This window comes from Gobius niger, assembly GCF_951799975.1.
Source record: "Gobius niger genome assembly, chromosome: 19".
Classification (NCBI taxonomy): domain Eukaryota; kingdom Metazoa; phylum Chordata; class Actinopteri; order Gobiiformes; family Gobiidae; genus Gobius; species Gobius niger.
The window spans coordinates 3913998-3940246 of record NC_136870.1 but is presented as its reverse complement, the minus strand read 5'-3'; the positions used below and the strand labels follow the sequence as shown (position 1 = coordinate 3940246).

The 26249-nt window shown below is 43.3% G+C and overlaps 1 protein-coding gene across 1 annotated transcript in view; it reads right to left on the bottom strand.

The window, feature by feature from the left end:
- The window catches only part of dnah9 (dynein, axonemal, heavy chain 9), a gene marked incomplete at its 3' end in the record, with an annotated part of 755285 nt that overhangs the window by 112630 nt on the left and 616406 nt on the right, over positions 1-26249 (bottom strand). The window contains exons 64-65 of the mRNA XM_079578063.1: positions 14774-14938; positions 8777-8917 (exon numbers count right to left, since the gene is read on the bottom strand). Of these exons, the coding sequence (XP_079434189.1) occupies positions 8777-8917; positions 14774-14938 (306 nt within the window). The remainder of the gene's footprint in view (positions 1-8776; positions 8918-14773; positions 14939-26249) is intronic.

Sequence of the window (26249 nt, the reverse complement as noted above, 5' to 3'; positions counted from 1 at the left end):
AAAAAATATGCATTTTCCATGTACAGTATGTTCCAGCGATGTCCTAATATGTAGAATGAGCTCAGACCTGTTCACCACAACTGCCTCTAAAATCCTGCACTGTCACTCAAAAAGGTGTTAATTTGGGTCCAAAGTGCCGTCATGCACGAGCTTAATGTAGAAGCTGCAGTTACACGTATGACCTGAGGTGCCAGTAGTGAGTATAAAAATGACCAACTTGCATCTAGTCTCTTTAAGGCAGTGTATGTAACATGCATTGTCAGTGGTTTATAAAAGGTACTACAGGCACAACTCAGCTTTGATAGATTTAAGTACATGGTGGTGTACACTGCACCATTTTGGCCATACAATGACACAGGGACAAATATTTAAAATACAAGCATCGTGACCAAAGACAAGCTTCGACAGATGTCAGACAGTGTTTGATATTTCTGAACGCGAGTCGCAGAGTGAGCCTCATCTCGCTGCAGCTAGGATCTCTAATACTAATAATGCCACGCACCCTCGCAAGTTTTGAATTTGAGTTCATGAGACTTGGTTTACGGTTTATTTCTATTGAACTTACAATATAAAAAACATACAATATTCACCCTTTGAAGGGGAACTTTTCTTCTCATTTATAATGCAACTGCCACGTTTTGGCTCTGGCATTATGTAGCACAGAGAGTACTTTTCCAAACTTTCCAAACAAATACTGTAAGCACACAGCCCAGAGGCAAAGTCAGAGTTCAGCTCCCACAAAGGTATTTGTCCAGGGATATTTGTACTTTGTGTTTTAATAACTTTCACAACTCATTAACAACATAATTATGTACCTGCTGAGATAGGAGCGAGAACATTTCTATATTAACAAGGGCTGAGGGGCAGAAACTGCTTTTCTTTGTAAAAGTGCTCTGTGTGGAACACTGTGCCATGTTCTGTAATGCAAACCATATTTATTCATTTTCAAAGTGAGTAAGCCCTTTCACATGAGGTACGACAGGAGAGTTTGTGAGTTTTCTTTTATTGACAAATTTAAAGCAGAACACTGCGAGTGAAACGGTGAATTCATTCTTGATTTTATTTCATTTCATTTGAATTTTGAGTTAAAATACTGTATATTGTTTGAGATAAAATAAATATTATTTAGGCTCGGTATAGGATATTATCAAATCTTTCAAAATGTGCCCTGTTGTGCATGTCTGCTGGACTCTCTTCCAGCCTCAGGGTCGGGGGTCCTGGCTCAGAAGGTTTGCTGACTGTCTCCCTGTTCTTCACCTCCTGTCACTCTGCGCTGTCCCATCTAGTAAAGAATCATTTTCATGAAGACAAACTTACAGTATTGGTAAAGCTGACTTGTCCTTCTGAGTCTATTCTCTGATGGGTTTGTGAAGTCCTCCATCAGGACATAAAATAGTAATCTACTCCTTGTGCATGTGCACCCTATATCATAGAGACATCTACAATTGTTGCTTACACAGGCCGCTGCACGACTTCCTGCCATTTGTCAAGGGCATTTTGCTGATACATTATTTTCAGTTTTCCTTTGAAACTGTTCGGAGACATTTTGCGATTTTGCAGGATACGTGAGAATGTTTAACCTATCCTGAACCATGTCATTCAGGATGGGTCAAGCAATGCTCATCCGTTTATCAATTCAAATCAAAGTATAAACAACTCATATTGTCTGAGTACAGGACGGAGGAATGTCCTTGAGTGTGGAAATGGAAGTAATCTATTCATGTTGTATCACTGTAACTGACAAACTAAAGATGAAGTATCACTGTTTATTGATCTGATCACACTGTGCTCTGTAGTTTTGCAGAGGAGGAAAAAAAAAGAAAAGAAAAAAAGATTGTATCCGCTTATGTATATAGTGTATTTAACTGTCTATTACTCTAGTTTTTGTTTTGTTTTATTCACATATCTCTGTTTTGTAGTCGCTACTGTATGTGAATCTGAAGTTAAGGCTCTATATGACTATATATATGGCTATATTTTGCTATAAGTACAAATGCAGATCACTGTTAGATACTTAGATCGTTTACTATCGCCAATACTTTTTCTGATGTTTCATAACTAAACCAAGTGTAACAAAGAGAAACCTTCAGTAATGGTTGTCACCATAACTGCTTCTCAACTATACAAAGGGTCAGGGCAGGCGAGACATGGACCTGTTGGAGAGAAGGGCCCCCCCCTCCTCACAATGGGCTCATTAAACTCATTGGTTGATTGGGGGTCACTGCCCCTCCCTACTGACCCACACTCTGCTTTTTAATGCACCTCACAGAATAGGGCTCTCACTGTCACATAGTCTGCTGTAGATGGTGACAATGAAGTGACTGATAATGAATAAAAAACAGCAATCATAATAATAAGAAAATAGTATAACAAATGAATAAATTAATCAATAATGATATAATGGCAAAAAATATGAAATAAATTATATTTATTAATGAATCATATAATGTGGTCGTAAATAATACAATCAATAATGTTGTGTCCATTAAAAGCATTTAATTAAGAACAACAAGGAACAAATGTTACTTAAACTTAAAAGATTAGTGACTCGTTGTTATTGGCAGTGATGAGTATTCGTAATTATTGAGTTTTTTTTCCCTGTCTTGGGATCAGCAGAATGTTTGTGACGTAAATATCGATGATTATATAGTCACTGGAATATGACAAAGTTACTATATGTCATATCTTCTGTTGTGCATAGTAAATGAATGCATCAATTTCTTAAGTACAAAAGGGGAAGGCGCTAACAAGCTAATGCTCCTGCCTACTCCTTTTGAGCATCATATCCACGTTATTTATTTATTTATTTAGATATTCACCTACGCATGTATCCTTTCTTTGGTTTCGATTACTGTGCTGAACTCTGTTTCTATGAAGAACTTTGTGGAACTCAGATGCTCAAATAAAAAAAGATGAATTGAACTGAATTACATACTATAGTCGTCGTCAAAAACAAGAAAGTCAAAGTGCATGCTGCTTTTCTTTAATTGATATAAATGCCTGCCATAAAAGCAAATGTGATGAATATGAGCAGGGAGACGGGAATGAGAACAAAGGAGGCAAACTGTTTGGACGTCTCACTACATCACTGCAACTGTGATCAATGGCATTAGCATGGACTGGGGAGGAGTTTTACAAAAGTATTACGATATTGATCTATGCACACCTAACAATCCTGTTACACAAGCTGACAACCCGGCGCCGCTGTTGTTCCTACAAAGCAGAGACGCTGAATATCGAGGAGCTCCAAAATGTGTTTGCAAATATGATCGGCTGCCTCCTGTTTTGTAATGTATGCGTCTCAGCTCAGAGGTAGCATGGGGAAATAAAACACTCTATTGATCCGAACATTGTGATGGATGGAGGGAGCGATCCATCAGCGCCGCCATTTACATTTTGTATGATGGATTTTATGCTTAAAGAAACAATGATGAACAAAAGCAACAGGCAACAGTCTGAGAAAGATGCCCAACAATGTACATCTGTACTGTTTTGGTTGGAAAGGAATGGACTTTTTTTTGTATAGCGCCTTTCACAGCCATAGTCACAAAGTACTTTACATGAGGCAATTTTACATTCACTCCATTCACGGTGGTGGTAAGCTACATACAGTGGGGAAAAAAAAAGTATTTGGTCAGTTTCACATAGACATTCTATTGGATTTTGGCCAAATACTTTTTTTCCCCACTGTATGTAGCTTCAGTTTCCCTTGGAGGAGTCTGACAGAAGTGCAGTCACGAAGGCACACATCTGCTCCACCATCATTCCTTCAATCATTCATCCTGGTCTTTTGTGCATGTTTTTATTGCTAGGGTAAACCGGAGTACCCAGGGGGAACCTAAGATAAGATAAGATAAGATAAGCCTTTATTGATCTCACAATGGAGACAATTACTCGTTACATTCAGCTCTTAGAAACACTCAGGGTGTGCAAATAGGCAGGAAATGTAAGGGGAAAAAAAATAAATAGTAAATAGTGATATCTTAAATACAATGACTACCAAGGACATTGTGGGGACAAAAAGTATAAACAGTAAATAATAAGTAAACAGACTATAACAACCTACGCAGATCCAAGGAGCACATGCAAACTCCACACAGAAAGGCCCCATCCAGGTGGGAATCGACCTACTAGCTGAAGCACAAGTGCTAACTGCTGCACCGAGGTCATGTGAAAGTGCACAGACGACAACACTCACAACGCTGGGGACAGAACAGTGTTCCATTTGAGCAGAAGCCGTAACCACTCTCAGCTTTCTAGCAATGGTTTATACTTGTATGTTGATGTGGATATTGTAGAATTGTCATGACTAACATGCTGCATGTGAACTGGGAGACGATCTGCTGAAAAACTACAAAAGCCCATACATTCCTGCACATGTTTGGAGAGTTCCAAACTGCAAAGCTAGAAGGTTCTGCCTTGACTTTGGTCTCTGGTTCCAGGTCCAGCCTTTCCTCCCCAGAACAGCTCCGTAATCAGTCACTCGCATGACGGCTGCTAAAAGCTTTCTCCTGAAAAGACCCGTAAACCCTTTCAGAGAAGCACTAATTGAATTGGCTGCGGTGAAGGTGCTAAAACGCTGCGCCGTGCGCTGTTGGAGTGGCCCATAATTCCAACGGTCTTTATGAGCACAGTACATTATGCAGCCGTTTGACCCCTGCACATAAAACATTGATTAGTTACATCAAGACAAATTCCCCAGTGCCGTGCTTCCCGTTTGTTTACTCTATTAAACATATAGTAGTAATGTTCATTTTATTTGCCACGGACTGTGATTAGGTAAATATAAATGCTATCGCTACTGCTAATGTTAATATAAAAGGGAATTCATTCATTACATAGGGATGCCAGACACATAATAGAGGCTGCGTGGCCAAAACAAAACAAACGCCTTAGTAAATGAAATGTAATCAAGCAGAAGAAGAGCTTTGTCATTCTGCAATGCCCCCCAATCTATTATAATGAGCTGCAATTATTGTATACAATCACGACATTTTCTCATTTGCCCAAAGGTGGATTATGGTAGACAAGTTGTGCAATTGTTTGATGATGTTCAGGACTGGGACATAAAGGAAATAAAGGAAATAAAGGACAGAAAGAAGCTTGACTATGGGACTGGAATACAGCGCACACTCTAGAGCAGGGGTGCCCAAAGTGGGGCCCGCGGGCCAAATTTAGCCCGCTGGAACAATTCCGTTGGGCCGCCAGAGGGTGACCTACTTTTGCGCAGCGTCTGGTTAATACCAACTCTCTCCCATTCATTCTCATTGTTAAATTTGGATGCAGTGCACTTTTTGGCCACCAGCGTCAAAATGGGGGCGCTGTTTCACTCCTTTCGCAAAGTTAAAGAGGGGGGTATTATGCTTTTATCAATCACATAGCACCAGTCTATAGCACACTATAATGATGACGGAACCTTATGTTGGTCTGTAAATGCAGTAAATTAGAATAACTGGGGTTCTGCTGAGGAGCAGTGGTTGGTTACTCGGCTGGTGACGAAAGCTCGGAGGCGTCTCCAGGAGGTGGGGGCGTTCCTAGGAGGACTCAGGCAAACCTATCCCTAAAATGGCCGCCATCAGAGTTTTTACAGATTACTCAGAAATACGTGAATGTGCCAAGGCAACACTTCAGGCATGTTTTTAATGAGGGACATAATAACATGATATAAAGCTTGAAAGAGTCGATTTTGCATAATACCCCCCCTTTAAGGAAACACTGTTGTAGTGTTGTTGTTTATCACAGAGCGTTGTAGCATCAACTTTCTCAGTTTTCCAACTTTTATTGAAAAAGTTGTTGACATCAACAAAGGTTTTCTTTCAAAATGATCAAATGTAGCATTTTCTTTGAGTTAACAAATGAATGAGGTAAAGTCACTGTAGGTAGGCTTCTGTAAAACTGTTACATTTTGCTACAATTGTTCTGCTAAAACTAGGATTTTGCCATAGTTAACATTTGTATTAATGTAGATAGAATCAAATGCAAATATGAACTGAAAAATAAAATAAAGTAACTATTATTATTTGCAGTTATAAGTGTTTCACGCTCGACATCGCCGTGTTTGGCCCGCGACCCACAGGCACTTTTTAATTTTGGCCCTCGGAGACAAAAAGTTTGGGCACCCCTGCTCTAGAGTTACCAAAATGTTGAATACGTTTGTCACGGGAAGAAACTGCATTTTTAGAAACAATAAAAGACTTTGGAGCCAGGCTTTATGTTGTTTTTGACATGTGAAAGTCCCCATTGGTTTCCATGTTATAGTAAACCTTCTGGAGTCGCCAATGGCCACTAGGGGGAGGTATCACAGCAATGACAATGACACAGCAATTTAACTATACGCATTACAGCATTACAGAGACTTTTGTTCAACTGAGTTTATGATGCGAGTACCCACATTTAAAGGTGATGTATTTTTATTCTTTTTTCTTTCTCATTACTTTTCTTGTTATAATGTTTTTTTATACAGTGTATATTACACACTCAATGACAGAATCCAAGCATTTGTCCCCAACCATGGACTGTCCTACAGCAATGTGGGCAATTCAACTTTACTAGTGGCCACATAACAAATCTGAGCTCAGTCAGAAGGATAACTGGAACTTCATTCTGCTCAACTTTCTCCTGTTGTAAATTGTACTAAGTTGTGTATTTTGAATTGCTGGTACAGTTAATTTGTATGTAAATATTTGGATCTAAACCAGGACTAAATACATGTAAACCAGGCCAATAACAGGTCCAACCGAACTAAACAAGACCAAGGCTACAGGAGGAACCAAATGAAGATCAGCCGTAGGCCGGATTAAATTGATAGGCGGACCAGATGTGGCCCACGGGCCATGGTTTGCTCCCCTCTGTCCAAGAGTACGAATCCAAGATAGATCAAGCTTTGATTAGTTTAAGCTAGCGATGTTAATCAGCATATTATATTGATTGCTCATAGTGAGCTTCGGCATAGATGGTGACGTGTGGTCCGTAATAAAGAGAAATTTTCAGAACACAGCAGCGGGAAGTGTGAATATGAGGTAGTTCCACTTTCTAAATAAATTGTAAAATACTAACAGCACCTTCTTCGTTGATTTGGAGGTACAGATGTCTGACAGTAGTTTAAATGTACTTTTATGCACCCTCGTATTGCACACAGTAGACTAATCTCAGACTAATCCAAGACTAGACTAATCTGACTAATGCGGGCAGTACAGTGGCGCTTTATGTCCTTGACTTTATTCAGGGCCAGAGGGAGCTTCCTATGTGGCGTTAGCATGTTCTCCCTGTGTCTGCATAGGTTTCTCCTGTCATTAAAAACATGTATGTTTCTGTGGAACCTTTAAAGCACATGTGTCAAGTCAAGGCCTGCGGGCCACATGCGGCCCATGAGATGATTTAATGTGGCCCTTTGAGGAGCATGAATTCCTGAGCATGTCAAAAAAAAGTACGTCTCTAACCCATTCCAGTGCAGGATTTTTGCTCACTCCAGCCACTAGGGGGCAGCTTAAATTAAAAAAAAGGAAAGAATTCCACACGTGTCCAGCAGAGGGCACTGACATAATAAGAGGTCAGGATATAAACAGCATATTATATGGTCAGTCTGTCCAAGGGCGACTGTGGCTACAATAGGTGTAAGCTGTTGTTATTATGAGGCCACAGTCCTTTACAATATATGCGGCCCGTGGCCCGCTACCTGCCAGGGAGGTCTGAACTTCGGCCCACGACCCAAACGAGTTTGACACCCCGCTTTAAAGGAACAGGCAACGTTTTTTACACACTGATATATGTTCTTACCTGAGCTAAGTCACGCAAAAAGACCAAAGATGTTGTTAGCATTTAGCCTCTCCCAGCATGTTCCAATGGAGCCAAACGGGATGAAGTTAGAAGCGACCGCGCTCGTCCACGTTTCCCCTTTAAATACAGTTACACGATCCAAGTATAATTACACAAAATTAAACGACTGTCGATTTTCTAAATGGATTAAAGGGGTAATAAGACCTTAGGAGCACTTCGACGTCTGCACAGTAACATCTTCACTCCTAAAGAATTCTGAAGATATCACTGCGCGGACGTTGAAGTGCTCCTGCGGAATATGCCGGGAGAGGCTAAATGCAAACATCTTTGGTCTTTTTTGCGTGACTGAGCGTGAAAAAGACCAGACAGGTACGCATCAACTCGTCTAAGCTAAGGCAAGAACACATCACAGAATGGAGAATCGGTGGCCTGTTCCTTCAAGTGTTGTATTTGTTATTGAAATGAGCATTTGAAATGGGTAATAGAATGACTGTTAGGGTTATTGTTTTGTGCTTTCATACTCTACCCAGTCTACTGCATTGTTTCCTGCCTGAGTACTTCCTCCATCATCACCAGGGTGAGCGCACCCCGCAGCCACTACCTTTCACTGTGACTGCGGTACAGAACAGTATTTGTGTGTTATTATTTCAGAAAGAACCCTCTCTTTTGTGCTATTGATTTGGCAGCGTCACGCCGGGCTGCTCTGAGCAATGCATATGATTACATTCTATTTTGCAGCGAAGGTCAAAGGTATACCCACTTACAATGTGGTTCCATTTGATTAGGTGAGGAAATAAGTGGTCCAGGGCGGCTTCCCGCCGAACCACTGCTGATTGCAAACCATATCTCAGAGTGTGCGCACGGGCCGGCAGTATGAGACACATTAGGCTCTACATAACCACATTAGGGAGCCACAAACACGATGAGAGCCAAAGAGCATAAAACACAGGGAGGAAGAAGTGTCTCTGCGGGGCACCAGGGCCAGGAGAGCGGGGCCTACCTTGAGAGAGAACTGGTACATGGGGTGGATTTTATTGAGGTCGTTCATTATGAAGTACAATACGGAGGCGCGGGCTGCGGCTGGCCGGTAGTGCTCCCGAGCTTCATTGATTTTGGCCTCTGTCACCTTGGCTTCCTTTACCTGCAGTAAAGACAGCAACAGCACAGGGGAAATCACAGTGGGCACAGAGAAGAGTCCAAATACACCTCACACCTATGACTGGGCACAGTTACAATTCAACACAGAGGCTCCAGGCCAGAGTCAGTGCATTGTAGAGCATGACTGTGGAGACATGAACATGAGGAGCAGAACATTGTTTTCTGCATTGACAAGATAGAGCCAGGTGCTAAATACTGCTTAGTTTATACACACTATGTTAACGGTGTGTTCACCTGATCCACCGTGAGAACGAACACACATCCTTAGCGGCACAAATCTGATATGAAGAGGACTTTACTGTGTCGACTGTGGACGTCACCATTTCACATTTTGGCCAAGAGAACTGTGAGAGGAAATATTACAATTTTACAGTTAAACAACTGAGATTTTTTGTTTTTGTATTTGAAAAAAACTTTGTAATACTTGAACTTATGTAAAGGCTGTTTTATACTTCATTGTCAAACCCACAGTGAAGTGTTGAGCGCACCTGGCAGCACTGATGGGCTCGCAGAGCTGCAGCCGCACAGCCGCGATGTGGACCACACAGCCGCGATGTGGACCACACAGCCGCGATGTGGACCACACAGCCGCGATGTGGATGTGGATGACACAGCCGCGATGTGGACCACACAGCCGCGTTGTGGACCACACAGCCGCGATGTGGACCACACGGCCGCGTTGTGGATCACACAGCCGCGTTGTGGACCACACAGCCGCGATGTGGACCACACGGCCGCGTTGTGGATCACACAGCCGCGATGTGGACCACACAGCCGCGATGTGGACCACACGGCCGCGTTGTGGATCACACAGCCGCGATGTGGACCGCACAGCCGCGATGTGGACCGCACAGCCGCGTTGTGGACCACACAGCCGCGATGTGGACCACACAGCCGCGATGTGGACCGCACAGCCGCGATGTGGACCGCACAGCCGCGATGTGGACCGCACAGCCGCGTTGTGGACCGCACAGCCGCGTTGTGGACCGCACAGCCGCGTTGTGGACCGCACAGCCGCGTTGTGGACCACACAGCCGCGATGTGGACCACACAGCCGCGATGTGGACCGCACAGCCGCGATGTGGACCGCACAGCCGCGTTGTGGACCGCACAGCCGCGTTGTGGATGTGGATGACACAGCCGCGATGTGGATCACACAGCCGCGTTGTGGACCACACAGCCGCGTTGTGGACCACACAGCCGCGATGTGGACCACACAGCCGCGATGTGGACCGCACAGCCGCGTTGTGGACCACACAGCCGCGTTGTGGACCGCACAGCCGCGTTGTGGACCGCACAGCCGCGTTGTGGACCACACAGCCGCGATGTGGACCACACAGCCGCGTTGTGGATGTGGACCACATAGCTGTGTTGTGGACCACACAGCCGCGTTGTGGACCGCACAGCCGCGTTGTGGACCACACAGCCGCGATGTGGACCACACAGCCGCGTTGTGGATGTGGACCACATAGCTGTGTTGTGGACCACACAGCCTCTCTCCCTGCCAAGTTATTTTCCATTATATTGTGCCTATTCTTAAGTGCCTTTTGTGTTGTTAAGAAAATCATAACGTGAATGCAGAGGAGAAATTCTGCAGTTTGAATGATTTTGCATTATTCCATATTGTATTGTATTATTGTAAGACTGTATTATTGCCATGTTCAGCGTATTACTGCCTTTGGCTTTACTTCTCCAACAAGAGGCTTTGCATGTCCATCAGCGACAACCACCTGGACATCTTTTAGCAGAGCCGTGGGAAGATCTTTTGGCAAGGGGGTGCTGAGAGACAAGATTGCCCCCAAACTGCTATTTCTGTGCTTATTTCCTTTTTATTTAATATTGCCTGTAATGTGTAAACTGTCCACTAGGGAGTGCTCAGCAGTATGCACTTACCAGTGAGTTTACTCGCTGCTTGTGCCGTGCAGAGGCCCGTGCCTCGCGTAACACCTCCACTCAGAGGTTTCAGCGGTAAACCGGAGAATCGTGAGAATCGTAAAACATCTTGACATCCCGAGTGTGGACAGATGATGATAATAATAATACCACTAAACTGCCACACAAAAGGTTAAGATGAATTATTTATTCATATATTTAGAGATAAAGGGGGAACAGTTTGTGTGATCTAAATGTATAGCAATGTAGGAAAAGCGGACTGTGATTTGTGTCTGCAGTAAACATTAAACTCTGTTTTACCAAAGAACTGCAGATGTCTCCGGGTCTGCACCTAATCCTGCAGCCCCTGTTTCATAATATTTAAGACATGATTGATAATTGCACTTTCTTTTTGCACAGCTCAGAAAGAGCTTTCATCATCGTCTCCCTGTGACAGTCGTGACAGTTGTAGACATTGTTTAAAAGAAGAACCTAGAAGAGCAATTATGTTAAAGTCTGAACATCTGCAGAGTGACAGCAGCTTTTATCTGCAGTGCAGCAGAAGTTCAGCCTCACTACACTCACTCCAGAAACTGTCTGCACACTCAAACTTCAGCTTAGCTAACCAATGGCATGCTGGGTAATCGGGCGAATATGCATTTCACTGGGCTGCAAGATTGACCTGGACTACTGTTAATAGTTAAGACATGAATAAAGTGAGTCCAATCAGGCGTCTTCACACGGCAGAGGAGAGCACAGAGGTGGACGGAGCGAGCAGAAAAGGCATCAGTGTTTGATTTGTATCAGACGGTCTGCTGACTGTGGAGATGTGTCAGGCCCAGATTATGTGACAGCCCGAGTGAAAAGGGAAATCTCAGATACGAAAGCAAACGACGTTCTACGTGAGCTAAACCTGTGGCTGTGAAATGGGCCAAATCAAACTCCTGGGCTGGAAGAGTCAATGAAATGTTGGTTCAAATCCACTCACTCAAATGAACGTGGAAGCAAAACATGATTCTATGCACTTGGTCCGATGATGTGAGAAACTCAAAGGGCCTGATTTACTAAGCCTTTACAAACAATGATAATGATAGTGTGTACTAAAGCAGAGGGAAAAGCCAGTGCATTTGGCCTCATGAATATGCTAAACAGGGTGATTGTACCACAAAATTTGAGGTGGAGACGATGCAAATGAGAAATGAGTTTGAGAAGCTGCTGTAAATGTGCTCGTTTACAAAGATAAAGTCATAGAAGTGTTTTGAAGGTGAAGGGTTCTAAAGACAACAGGCTGCTTGTTTCCTCCGAGGCTTTTGACTTTGGCTTTCTTATGCATTCCATTGAACAGGAGAGATTCACCCCTCCTGGAAGCGCCACCCTGACGTGGTGGAGGGGTTTGAGTGCCCGAATGATCCTGGAGCTCTGTTGTCGGGGGCTTCGTGCCCCTTGTAGGGTCTCACATGGCAAACAGGTCCTAGGTGACGGGTCAGACAAAGAGCAGTTCAGAAGCTCCTTATGAGAGACCAACAGGCCCGGTTTGAACCATGAGGCCGTCCTTCTGTGGACCCACCACCTGCAGGAGGAGCCATAAGGGGCTGGTGCAGTGTGATTTGGGCAACTCCAACAGCTGCCCCCACAACCCGGCAATGGACAAGTGGAAGAAAATGGATGGATGAATGAAGGAGCGATTCATCAGCTGTCCATCAAACAGCTTCAGGACGACTTCCCATGTCCTTTTAAAGTCCTTGTAAAAGCTCGTATTGACCACACCGAAGGAGACACAGCTCGTGTTCCTCTGTTTGCCTCTTCCTTTCGTCCTGGGGCGTCTCCAGTGTGCGAGTGCGAGCCGTGTGTTTCCTTTGACTTTCGAGGAGACCTCATAATCTTCTGTCCCACGTTCAGCAGCACTGGTTTGGTGCAGTTTAGCCACACTCCCGCATGGCCTGTGCGTAGGGAAGTACCCAGCGCGTATCAGCAGCTGGATGTGCAGACGGCATTTCCCCTGTGCCGAAACATCAGCGCGAACATGGAGACAGACATCACAGGCAGTGGGGCTATTTCTCTAAAGCCAAAGAATAAAGATCCGGATCAGTAAATAGATTTTTCTATAATAATGATTATTCGTATTTCAATAAAGTCATTATCAGCCATTTATCCATGAGGACTTAAATACACGCAGTAAACTCATTTACACACACACAGTGTCTCATGGTAAATCAGGTGCAACACGCCCATAAAACAGCTCTGGTTCATTATTGGAGGACATTTTGTTTCCCAGCCTTGAAATTTCCCATAATCCATGTACAAAATGTTAAAGCAGCATTGGAGTAAACTATACTATAATTAACAAAATGTTAATTATAGAAAAAAAAATTAAACACCATATATGTCTGGAGTGCCCCCTAAAATGCTGACTTTTACATTTTTTTTAACTTACATTTTAAATTAATTTTCTTTTGCATTATTTTTTTTTTTTAATTTTCAGTGATGTTTGTTGTCACTGTGTAAACATGTATTTTAATCACCAAAATATTTTAAATATGAATTATTATGCAACAAATGTGTGTCCCACAACATGCATGTAGCCCTGTTAGCTGAACTTTTTTTTTTAGCATAGTAGAAGAAGTCACATGACACAATAGAACTGACATCATTAAACACTTTTCAACAGCAAAGCTCTACTTTTCATATTTGTGTAACTGTGTTCGCCTTATGTCAATGTCTCACTCTGCCTCATGCACATGTTACGCAATTTTTAGGACAAAACAAATGCATTCATTATTTTTATTCACAAATGTACTTAAGAAAGTCTGTCTTCTTGGTCAGTAGTAGCAGCTAGCTAAAGAGCTAGTTTCTATTACTGAGAAAAAGCTAACACTAACACAAATTTGCAACCCAGTTACTTTTGTCATGTATTTGAATGGTGGTAACAGGGTGGTACCAAATATATCAAATAACTTATAAAAATATAATAGAACTTAAGCCTTTGATATCTGAGCTGAGCCAAAAAAGCGTTTAGATTTTAATACCTATTATTGATGAATAAATAACAGAAAACAGAAAATGAACATTTTCATTTCTCAACATTTTTGAAGTCAACATATCGTGATTTAGCACCAGGCTTAGTAAATCAGGCCCAGAGACAGGGGACTTTCATGTAAAGCTCTGAACAGCCTCACACGTCAGGGGGTCATGACGTTTGCTCAGGGGCAACAGTGGCTCAGCCGAGTCAGTTGTGCTTGTTTCACCCACGCAGCATTTACATATCCACAGATCAGCTCTGGGGCCGATGACAAAGGCCATTTCAAATGAGAAACTGTCTGAGTTTCCAGCTTGCACTGGCTAATTGCCACCTGTCTTGATAAATGCCTCTCTGTGTCTTACAATCCGAGATATTTATTCCAAGTGATGCAACGTTTCGGCAACTAGACCTTCCTCAGGCGGCTCCGGCCCAAACGCACAGCACTGAGGAACGTCTCACTGACTTTTCAAAGTCACACCAGCACAGCCTCTCCTACACCTGGAGAAATAAAACCTAAACCACTTTTACCAACTCAGTACTACCTTCATCTTTCCTAAAAAGTAATTAGCGCTAAAAACAATTTCCTTTTTATTCATAGCCTGTTGATCTTAAAGGTAATACACAAACATCAGTACATATTTATGAAGATATTATTCTAGCCAATCAGGAGTGGGAATCACTGTTTTTGTTCAAAGCTCAACACATCAGCTAGAATCTACAAGCAAACAAATCCTTCTGAAATGTTTTTGTTCCATGATGTGAGAACAATGCATTTGCAAACTCTTTTTTGTAGATGAGGCAATTTGTTTGTTTTTAGGGGGGATTTGATTGAAAGAAGACCAAATGACCCAAAACTTTCAGCATCTCCCACGGCATGTAACAAAAGTACTTCTGGGTAGTACTTCTGGGTAGTACTTCTGGGTAGTACTTCTGGGTAGTACACAGTACCTTCTCCTGTATGTCGGCGGCCGTGCGTTTGGTGATCTCCAGGTTCTCCACCAGCTCCGTGTCCCCCAGGAAGTCCCCCGAGGCGGAGGACAGGCGGGACAGAAGGTTGTCCTCCAGAGTCTTCAGAGTGATCTTAAAGCCGTTCTGCTCTTTGGTCAGGTCCGACTAAAAACACAGAGACACAGAGATACTGAGATACTGAGATACTGAGATACTGAAACACTGAGACACAGACACTGAGACACTGAGACACTGAGACACAGAGATACTGAGATACTGAGACACTGAGACACAGACACTGAGACACTGAGACACAGAGATACTGAGACACAGAGACACAGAGACACAGAGACACAGACACTGAGCCACACATACAGAGACACAGAGACACAGAGACACTGAGACACAGAGACACAGAGATACTGAGACACTGAGACACTGAGCCACAGAGATACTGAGACACTGAGACACTGAGCCACACATACTGAGACACAGAGACACTGAGACACTGAGACACAGAGACACAGAGACACAGAGATACTGAGACACTGAGACACTGAGACACAGAGATACTGAGACACAGAGACACAGAGACACAGACACAGAGACACAGAGACACTGAGACACTGAGACACTGAGATACTGAGACACTGAGACACTGAGCCACACATACTGAGACACAGAGACACTGAGACACTGAGACACAGAGACACAGAGACACAGAGATACTGAGACACTGAGACACTGAGACACAGAGATACTGAGACACAGAGACACAGAGACACAGACACAGAGACACAGAGACACAGAGACACTGAGACACTGAGACACTGAGACACTGAGACACTGAGACACTGAGACACAGAGACACAGAGACACAGAGACACAGAGACACAGAGACACAGAGACACTGAGACACAGATACACAGAGACACAGAGACACAGACACTGAGACACTGAGACACAGATACACAGAGACACAGAGACACAGACACAGAGACACAGAGACACAGAGACACAGACACAGAGACACTGAGACACTGAGACACTGAGACACTGAGACACAGAGACACTGAGACACAGAGACACAGACACAGAGACACTGAGACACAGAGACACAGACACAGAGACACTGAGACACAGAGACACAGACACAGAGACACTGAGACACAGAGACACAGACACAGAGACACTGAGACACAGAGACACAGACACAGAGACACTGAGACACAGAGACACAGACACAGAGACACTGAGACACAGAGACACAGAGACACTGAGACACAGATACACAGAGACACAGAGACACAGACACAGAGATACTGAGACACTGAGACACAGAGACACAGAGACACAGAGACACTGAGACACTGAGACACTGAGACACAGAGACACAGACACAGAGACACTGAGACACAGAGACACAGAGACACTGAGACACAGATACACAGAGACACAGAGACACAGACACAGAGATACTGAGACACTGAGACACAGAGACACAGAGACACAGAGACACTGAGACACTGAGACACAGATACACAGATACACAGAGACACAGAGACACTGAGACACTGAGACACTGAGACACTGAGACACAGATACACAGAGACACAGAGACACAGACACAGAGACACAGAGACACAGAGACACTGAGACACTGAGACACTGAGACACAGAGACACAGAGACACAGAGATACTGAGACACTGAGACACTGAGACACAGATACACAGAGGCACAGAGACACAGACACAGAGACACAGAGACACTGAGACACTGAGACACAGAGACACACATGCACAGAGACACAGAGACACACATACACAGAGACACAGAGACACAGAGACACACATACACAGAGACACACATGCACAGAGACACAGAGACACACATACACAGAGACACTGAGACACAGAGACACACATGCACAGAGACACAGAGACACACATACACTGAGACACAGAGACACAGAGACACAGACACAGAGATACTGAGACACTGAGACACTGAGACACTGAGAAACAGATACACAGAGACACAGAGACACAGACACAGAGACAGGCTTAGGGAAGTCTTATCCACTTTCACATATGGGACCTTTGAACACCCTGTAAAGAACAAGGAAGTAAAGGTGATGAAAAGACCGCTTCAATAGTCCTCAGATATAAAGTAAATATGATGAAATAATAAAATACATTTTACTGAGAGCAACTTCAATGTTGATCTATTTACTTTAGAAACATTTTGTATCCACCTGGATTCATCCTGATACTTCCATATTTCCCAGAGCTTTCTATAGAAAACGTTTACACCTACTGAACCTATGTAAGCAGAGCACTGACAGGCTGACTAGTGGAGTCACACAGTAAACAGGACTATAAGCAGCAGGATGACGTTACTGATCAATAGTCATATTCCTGCCGGACGCCTCAAAGGCCGCTCTGATCGATGCTCTGGCCATCAGCAGACCGAGCTGTGAAGGTAGCGTGGACCCGGGATTACCCCACTCCCTGAGCGGGTACTCACATCAAACCCAGCCCAGACCCCGACGGCTGATGAGGCTGTCGATCGGAGCGCTCAGAGAGAAGCTCTTTGATGCTGCAGGAAAACTATGAATCATCTGATTTGAGTCCACAGACAGAGCCTCCTGTCGGCTCATCAGGCGGATTAGCGCTCAGTCTGCTAATAAGGCGCTAACACTTTCTTCTGGGCTTTGTTCTAGTCGGAAACACACACACTTTCTTTGTGTTGTCAGGGCCTGGTTAAGCGCGGTTATTGCCTCATCCCACACTGTGCTTGATAATCACTAGAACTATTGAAGTTTTCCTTAAAGGTGAAATAAAGAGCTCACGTGCAGAAAGTGCCACATGGGAGTTTTCTCTTTTTTTCTATACTTTTTATTTGTACTTCTCATTATAGCTTGATATCAGTGACACAGAAAGTAGAGCGGCTCGTGCTATAACTGGGATCTCTGCTGTGTCTGACCCTGGTGCATGAATGAGTGACTGGGTGAGCGGTCCCTTGATGTAAAGTGATTTAAGTGCCAATGGCAACAGAGTTTGTTGAATATATATCTTGTACAGTATTAGCCTCGAGCCACAGCTCCGCATGGGGAGATTCCTTTTAAAGCCACATCCTTATAATGGCCTTTTTTGATGCAATAATCAGAATTTTAAAGGTGTACTGTACTTTCTTTGGAGGACCTCTCTGGGAGCAGACCCGTAAGAAGATGGTGGGTCACCCAGTATTCACAGACAGTCCCAGAAAGGCCTGAATTGTCCAGGAGACAGGAGAGTGATCGCTGTTTGAGTGACCACACTGTCTTCAACACTGTGGACATTTGTTAGTAACACGAGGAGTATGAAGAATCTAATCTTTACATGCATGAGTCAGCTGAGGCGCAGTGGCACAGTGATTAGTGGTTTTGCTTCAGAGCTAGAAGGTCTCAGGTATGATCTCAGGCCAGGAGGGGCTTCTCAGTCTGAAGTTTGCACGTTCTCCTGCTGAGGTTTCTCTCTCAGTTTCCCCAACTACACAAAACATGTACAAGAACATGTCCCTTGAAAACAAGATTCTCATGTGGAACATTTCAGAATGACCTGGAACATCTGGCTAAATAAAGGACAAATAGCATTATAAGACCTGTACTGCGAATGATGGAAAATGAAAAAGTTGCATTTCCAAAGTACGTGATAAACAGCCAGAGCGAAGGATCAAATGTCGGTGTTAAGCATCTTTATTGCCTCAGCCCACTCGGTCCGTATGGCCTGGTGGTGTTTGTGCTTGGTAATGACTTTGCGATATTGGAATGTCTTTTATTAGAAGCGCCCGGTGAGTGGTTGTGCCAGTGCGCGGCTGTGGCTGATAATAGCACCGTGTTTAGCGACTGATGGGATCCCTGACTGTTTGTGCTAATCCGCCTCTCCTGCCCCCTATAATTGTGCCGATGGCCTGGGCCAAGCCGCTCCGCCCCCCGCGCTCGGGGCTAAACACAGGGTGGGAGCCAGTGTCAAACGGATCACACTGCTTAATTGTGCTTTTTATGACACTTTCTCCGTTTGTGGCCATGAGAGCTTCTTTTACACTGATGTGGAAACTAATTAAGACTCTGCCTTGTTAAATCTTAAAGGGCTACTCTCACCATAGGGGGAATTATCTGCTTAAAGGAGGGGTGTGTGCTGGCTAATAGAAGAGTGGGGAATGGGTGATAAGTTATTTTGCAAAATGTCCAATGAAAAGCCATTGTTTAGGCTCATACCCTTACTTTCACTATCATGCTTGGTTGGACATGACGCTACAGGCCGATGCTGTTTGGAAGAAAGCCCAAATCATCCATTATGAACAATAAGATTCATTTCACTCATAAACATACAGCAAAACCTGTTCAGCCGCTTGGTCAGTGTACTGACCCGATCCAGTTTTAGAAGGACATGGGGTCTATTGTTCCTGTTCCTGAGTTGAAAATGAAAAGAAAAAAGAATAAAAGACAATTGCAGGAGAGTTGATTCAGCCTCATGGCCCATTTAGTGCGGCTGCAGGGCAACAGTTATACTGTTCTACCATTTCAATGTCATTGAATAATAATAACATCACAAAACTGTCAATCCAAGAACAAAATATATGCCCACACACCTCTCGGTTCTGGAAGTCAATTTCCAATTCATTTTTCTCAAAGGGAACAAAAAAAGTAGCCTTTTGTTTCAAAAAATGTTTTTTCCTGAAAGCCCTGGACACATTTTAGCCTAAGCTAATTCTAAGGCTTAAATTTAGGCTTGACTGGTTGGACCTTTACGTAAAAAGTGAATACAAACATCATAATAATACAATGGAACACAACATCAACACAGCAGACGGTCAGTGGTCTCATTTCTGACCTCTGATGAAGAGTCTTTATGTTTGTGTTTGAAAGGGACCCAGTTTGACTCTCTCTTCAGCTCAGTGGGTAAACACTTCCATTATGAGAGCTAGAAACACTCGTGCATAAACAGTGTGGTGCTAATATTTGTTATGACCCAGGTCTTCAGCTCCACAACAGCCCAGACAGACGCATCATTGAGAAGGGACTGTATTGATGGCAGTGCGTCTCAAAGGAGACTTTACACTACATTAGAACACAAACGCTGGCCATTAGTCGAACTCAAATACTATTTGTGAACTAGCCATGATTGCACATCAACAAAGGGCTGTTTGTAATTTCAGAAACAAAGCCGACTTCTTTTGCACAGCTCCATAAAATGTTTATCAGCTCAGACCATGAGTGGGAAACCCTGAGCCTTGTGCTTGAGATATGAATATGAATTATGACTATGTCTTTGTGTGTAACCCGCCAAGATCGCTTACAGGTCACTGTGCACGTACAAGCACGGAACAAACACTGGATTAAACAGTTGAGACAAATGTTCTGTGAGCAAATATTAAAACAAACCAAATGAAATCTAGAAGTCTTCACAAGAGAGACAATAATATCGTCTAATATTTAATTGGAGAGCAGCCGTGTAGGGGAGTCTGCTTTCTCTTTCTGGTCAGTTTTGTAGCAGTGAAGGTTTCTTCTGGGTGAGTTGTTCATCCTCTGTAGGATTGTCGAATGGTGGCGTTGCCCCCTTACAGGATGCCAACTCACTCAGTCCCCATCAAACGCCTCAGACCAGTCAAAAAATTCACATTTTGCATGTTTGGATCTTAGTAAGGTTCCCAGTAACTTCAGTGTGAAGCAAGAAGAAATGGGAGCAAGACAAAAAATGTTTTTATTGAAAACTACAAATAAACACACACTACATTCACACACTACAATCACACACTACAATCACACACTACAATCACACACTACATTCACAAAGGCGCTGGGTGAAGCTTTTCACCCAAGGACACAGTTGCAGGAGTCAAGATTGGAACTGCCAGCCTCTCGGTTATAGGATGGAATTATCTGAGCCATTGGCTGTCACCTAAACATGGAGGCTCGTAGTTTGAAATCCCCCGTTCCAAGCGGAGAGCGCTCCAACCAAACTTGGAGAGACAAACCAACATAGCCCTTTTCCACACACAGACATGGTTTTAAGTAATTAAATGCTAAATCATGTTGTATTTGCAGTGCTTATGTTTTCTATTCTTTGCCATGTAATGAGCAGTATGCCTCTTTATGTCAGGCAGTCAGGCTTGAAGGTTCTGCTATAATCACTCCCATCATTAGAAAGCAGATGAAGTGGACGATGTGATTCATGAGCTGCTCCTTAACCCCGATTCCAAAATGACTCAAACACACCCAAGTGGACCAATCGAAAGCCTCCATCCCAGACCCGCATACGCCCGAATGGACCAATCATGAGCCGCTTCCAAAGCATCCACTCCCTCCTGGCACATTGTAGTGTAATTAGCTGTGCTCGGGAAAAACAAACAATTAGCCACTCAGCAGAAGTCTGTAATTGGGATTAAAATGCAATATTACATCTATCATTTTGGACCGAATGATTACGCAGAGCCACGGAGCGCGCCGGTTAAGGTAATTTGGGGAGCGGAACGTTTTGCCTCTCATTAAAAGCGTGTGAGACTGTGTGGAGTAGACACAGTGCAGACGTGCGTTCAGCTGCCGAATATTCACTTTAAAGCGGACGCATCGTGTATATTTGTGTTTCATAAACCTGCTTTTGAGGACCTAACATTCAGACAAACAAGGCTATTAATGAGTAATGCTGCTGGTGTGCCCTCTGCTGGCAGTGGGGGAATAGACCTCAGTGAAAACAAAATACAAGCAAACACAACAAATCAATGGAGCTCGAGTACGCTGGCCTTCATTGCTAACACGGACTCTCTGCAGTAAAAAATCCACTGAACCTCCACAAAAACACTTTTGTACGAAGATGTACAAAAGTATCCAGTAAAATGAAGTGGAATGCAGAAACTACAACGGCAGTTCACAGAATAAGGCAAAAAGTAGTGTGAGTAAAATGACTCATACTTAATACGAGCAAACGTCAATGTGACGTATTTATCTCTCGCAGATTTAGGAGCAGCCAAATGTTTTACTCAATCCAAAATAGCTTTTCTCAGTTGGAAGAAAAAAGTACTATTCACTACTGTTTTAAGTACAACAACGTCTAAACCAGGGGGCCCAAAGTGGGGCCTGCGGGCCAAATTTGGCCCACCGAAACAATTCTGTTGGCCCACCAGAGAGTGACCTACTTTTGCTCTGCGTGTGGTTAATACTAACTCTCTTCCATTCATTCTCAATGGTAAATATGGATGCAGTACACTTTTTGACCATCCGAGTCAAATTGGGGGCGCTGTTTCACTCCTTTCACAAAGTTAAGGAAACACTGTTGTGGTGTCTTGGTATTTATCAATCACAGAGCGTTGTAGCAGCAACTTTCACAGTTATCCAACTTTTATTGCAAAGGCTGTTGTATATGCAACATTATATGTTAAAAATGGACTTATAAAATAATTGATGCTGAACTTACAGTTTCAAAATAATCTAATGTGGCATTTTCTTTGAGTTAACGAATGAGGTAAAGTTACTGTAGGTGCTGTAGATACAGGTGTTTTTTTTTTTTTTGACTAAATTGCTACAATTGTTGATTTTGTTCTACTAAAATTTGATTTTTGCCATAGTTGCCATTTGTTTTATTATAGCATGTTATTTGCATAGATAGCCCACATTTGCATTTGATTCAATCGAAAAAATAAAAAGTAAATAAAATAAAGTAGCTTTGTAATTTGCAGTTATGTGTTTTTTGTGTTTGACATCGCCGTGTTTGGCCCGCGACATGCAGGCACTTTTTCATTTTGGCCCTCAGAGAAAAAAAATTGGGCACCCCTGGTCTAAACGTTACCCGGGGACTGGCCATCTCTGCCCGGCCGACGTGTATCAGAAAAGGTTATTCCCTCGGAAAAGAGCAGCTCGGCGGCTCCTGCTAAACGCTGGCTCTCTCACCTGCACGTCAGCCACTGCTAAACTCATTAAGGCCATAAAGGCAGCCAGTCATCGGACGGATACAAACAGCCCCAGCCAATTTGTGCTATCTGGACCATCACTGTTATCAGCGCGGCTTGTTTACCGCCAACAAAACACTATTGAGAGCTCTATTCGGAGGCACAGATGATACAGCCCCCTGCTCTGTCGCCGCGCCTCTCCAGACAAACTCAAGAGCTAATTAAAATGATAAGTGAGCCCAGATCCTGTTTTCGCCCCACACTTTTACCACGGACTAAATGCTAATTAAACAAGCTTCATTAAATCGCATTGCGCTTCTTCTTGGTTGGATTTCTGCTGAGGGGACGTGGAGGCTTAAAATAACTCCTCGCTCTCGTCTCTTGTCGTTGCGCTCGCCGTTCATTAAAAAGGCCGATCGGAGAGAGGATGGAAACCTTCAGGTCAGGAGCGAAGTGCTGCCTGCAGAACGGGCCGTGACATCTACAGCTCACTGGCCGAGGGGACGAGTGTTCTTCAAAAGTGACAAGTCATCAAGAAATGAGGTCAAATGCTTTACCCAGGGAGAAAATGTCATCCAAAAATAATAAAGAACGTCGATATTCAAATAAGCAACACATTTTTGTTTCCCGGCTGAAGGGTCAGGATTCAAATGTGGGTCGTAGGACCATTTTGAAGGAAAGAGAACCTTAAAGGAACAGGCCACCGTTCTCCCATACTGATATATGATCTTACCTGAGCTTAGACGAGTTGATACCTGCCTGTCTGGTGCTTTTGTGTGCCCTCAGTCACTCAAAAAGACCGAAGATGCTGTTAGCATTTGGCCTCTCCCAGTGTATTCCTATAGCTCCAAGCGGGTGTGAAGTTAGAAGTGACCAATCTCTTCCACAGGCACAAAGACCAGACAGGTACGTATCAACTCGTCTAAACTCAGGTAAGAACATATCTCAGTATGGAAAAATGGTGGCCTGTTCCTTTAAAGGTCAAGGTCAAGGCCAAATGTATTTATAGAGCACATTTACAAACAGCAGGCACTGCCCCAAAGTGCTGTACAGGTTCATAAAATAAAACAATTAACATTGTGTACAAATAGAAAATAAAATCAACACGAGAAAATGTTCAGCTCAGCTCGTGCCGAAGGCCAGTGCAAAAAAGTGAGTCTTCAGTGAGCACTTGAAACTCTCCAAAGGCGCAAAAGCTCTTTTCATGGATCCGAAACGAGCAGATTGGTAAGAGGTCTAACGCCAAACCGGATGTGCGTCAGCGTCCGCCATGATAAGAAGCCTCCGAATTGGGCTGTCAGTAGGAAGGAGTTAGAGAAAGGAGCCTCAATGCTAACTATCATAGCCACTTTAGCATAGGGACCTCTGATGCTAACTAACCAGTGATTAGGAGCTATGTGCCATCCCATAAGCCACCGCGCCGCAAATCCCCCCACTCCCCTCGGCCCCACCCTCGAGTGATTCATGTGCAACCACTGTTGATTGACAGGCGCACATTTAATAAAAAAAATATGGAATAAGAGTCTGCACAAGCCAAACTTAAGCCGCATGGCTAATTTGCATAATGTGGCTTTATGAAACAGCTGTTGAGATAAAATAAGGCTAAAGGGAAATGTAACGGCTCATTTGGATCTCCTTGTTCTCCTTAAGAGTCTTTTTTTGGACACTATTTTGTTGCATATGCAAAACAGAAGGTGACGGCATGCACTTTTGTTTGCCTGCAGTCCGCCAATAACCTTAAAGAAGAAGAACAGCAGCTGTGGTGATGTCACTTCCTCTTCCGCTGGGTAAGGACAGTCAAATTGGACAAATGCTGCTGAGGCAAACGTTCACTAACTGCATAGAGATCTAACAGTCGACCCCATGAAAGGTTAAGGGTCAGGAGCTCGGGTTAGGACATACACCGCGTTCCAAATTATTATGCAAATGACATTTTTCTTTGATTTTCTACACTGTCAACTCAAAGTCAGCATAATTTCCAAGTTTTTAACTGTTAGAGGATCATTTAAATGTGGTTGAAAAAAATCTCCCAGTGAAAACAATATTTCTTTTTTTCAAAATAAAATATACTAAATAACTCAAAATCTACTGTTCCAAATTATTATGCAACTCATCGTTTCAATACATTTTAAAGCTTGTAATGAACTGAAGATGGTCATTTGTTGAATTTGCAGCAGGTCATATTTAAAAAAAACCAAAAGCTATTTCAATCAAAAACATCTTAAAAGGTCAAGTTATATTTTAACATAGGACTTTGCAGGATGTCAGAATAGCCTCCCAGAGCTGCTGTTTGGATGAAAACTGCCTCCCACCCTCATAGAAGTTTTTTTTTGTTGCGCCTCCAAAGGTTCTCAATAGGGTTGAGGTCAGGGGAGGAGGGGGTCCACATCATGAGTTTCGTTCCTTTTATGCCCAGAGCAGCCAGTGATGCAGAGGTATTCTTTACAGCAGGACATGGTGCGTTGTCATGCAGGAGGATGATCTTGTTCATTTTCACACCTTCAGGGAGCCTAAAGGGCCGACCAGCTCTCTCACCATGATTCTGGCCCAAAACATGACTCCACTGCTGACGTCACAGCCTTGTTGGGACATGGTGGCCATTCACCAACCATCCACTACTCCATCCATCTGACCACCCAGGGTCACACGGCCTCATCAGTGAACAAGACTGTTCGTGAGCTGAACGCTCATTAACAGTTTAGGGGAGGACAGATAGAAGGTATATTCACCAGCAGCTTCAAATACCTGTCTGTACTTTGTAGCAGCTGTTCTCTTAATCTGATGTATTTGTCTGGCTGAAACCGTCCTCATTGTGCCTTTATCTGCACAAACCCGTGTGTGCTCTGAATCATCCACAAATCTCTTATCAGTATGATGATTTCGCTTAATCTTTCATGAAATATCAAAGGTTTTCATACCTAGACCAAGGCATTCAACTATTTCACGCTTTTCATCAGCAGAGAGATCCTTTTTCTTTCCCATATTGCTTGAAAATGATGGTCTGCTTAATAATGTGGAATGTCCTTTTTCAGTAGTTTTTCCCTTAACTGGGCTTAACCTGAAAACTAATCATCCCAGGTCTCTGAGATTGATGTCAGTGATTCAAAGAGCCCCGAGACACAATTACCATCCATGAGTTTCATTGAAAACCTTTTTATTTTTTTTTATTTTTTTTACCTTTTTGACACTGAAATACAATTTGCATAATAATTTGGAACACAGTGTCGAGGCTATAATTTGATGGTTTTGAATGCGGCCACAGTCTTCAGATTGTCAATTAAACATGGTGTTACTATGTACTAAAAAGTGATGAAGTTGGCAACATTTTGAGGACATTTCAGGGAAAAATGTGGGGGGGGGGAAATGGGGAAAACAGAACATTGGGAAAAATAAATCACAAAATGTGGGAAAAAAAAGTTTTCCCCTTTTATAGTTAAAGGAAGTTTCTTTCAACATTAGTAATCTGTTGTATTATACTAGATGACAAATGTTTTAGTATAGGTATCAAAAAAGTATTGCTCTGGTGTTGTATCGTTAAAGCACTGGTA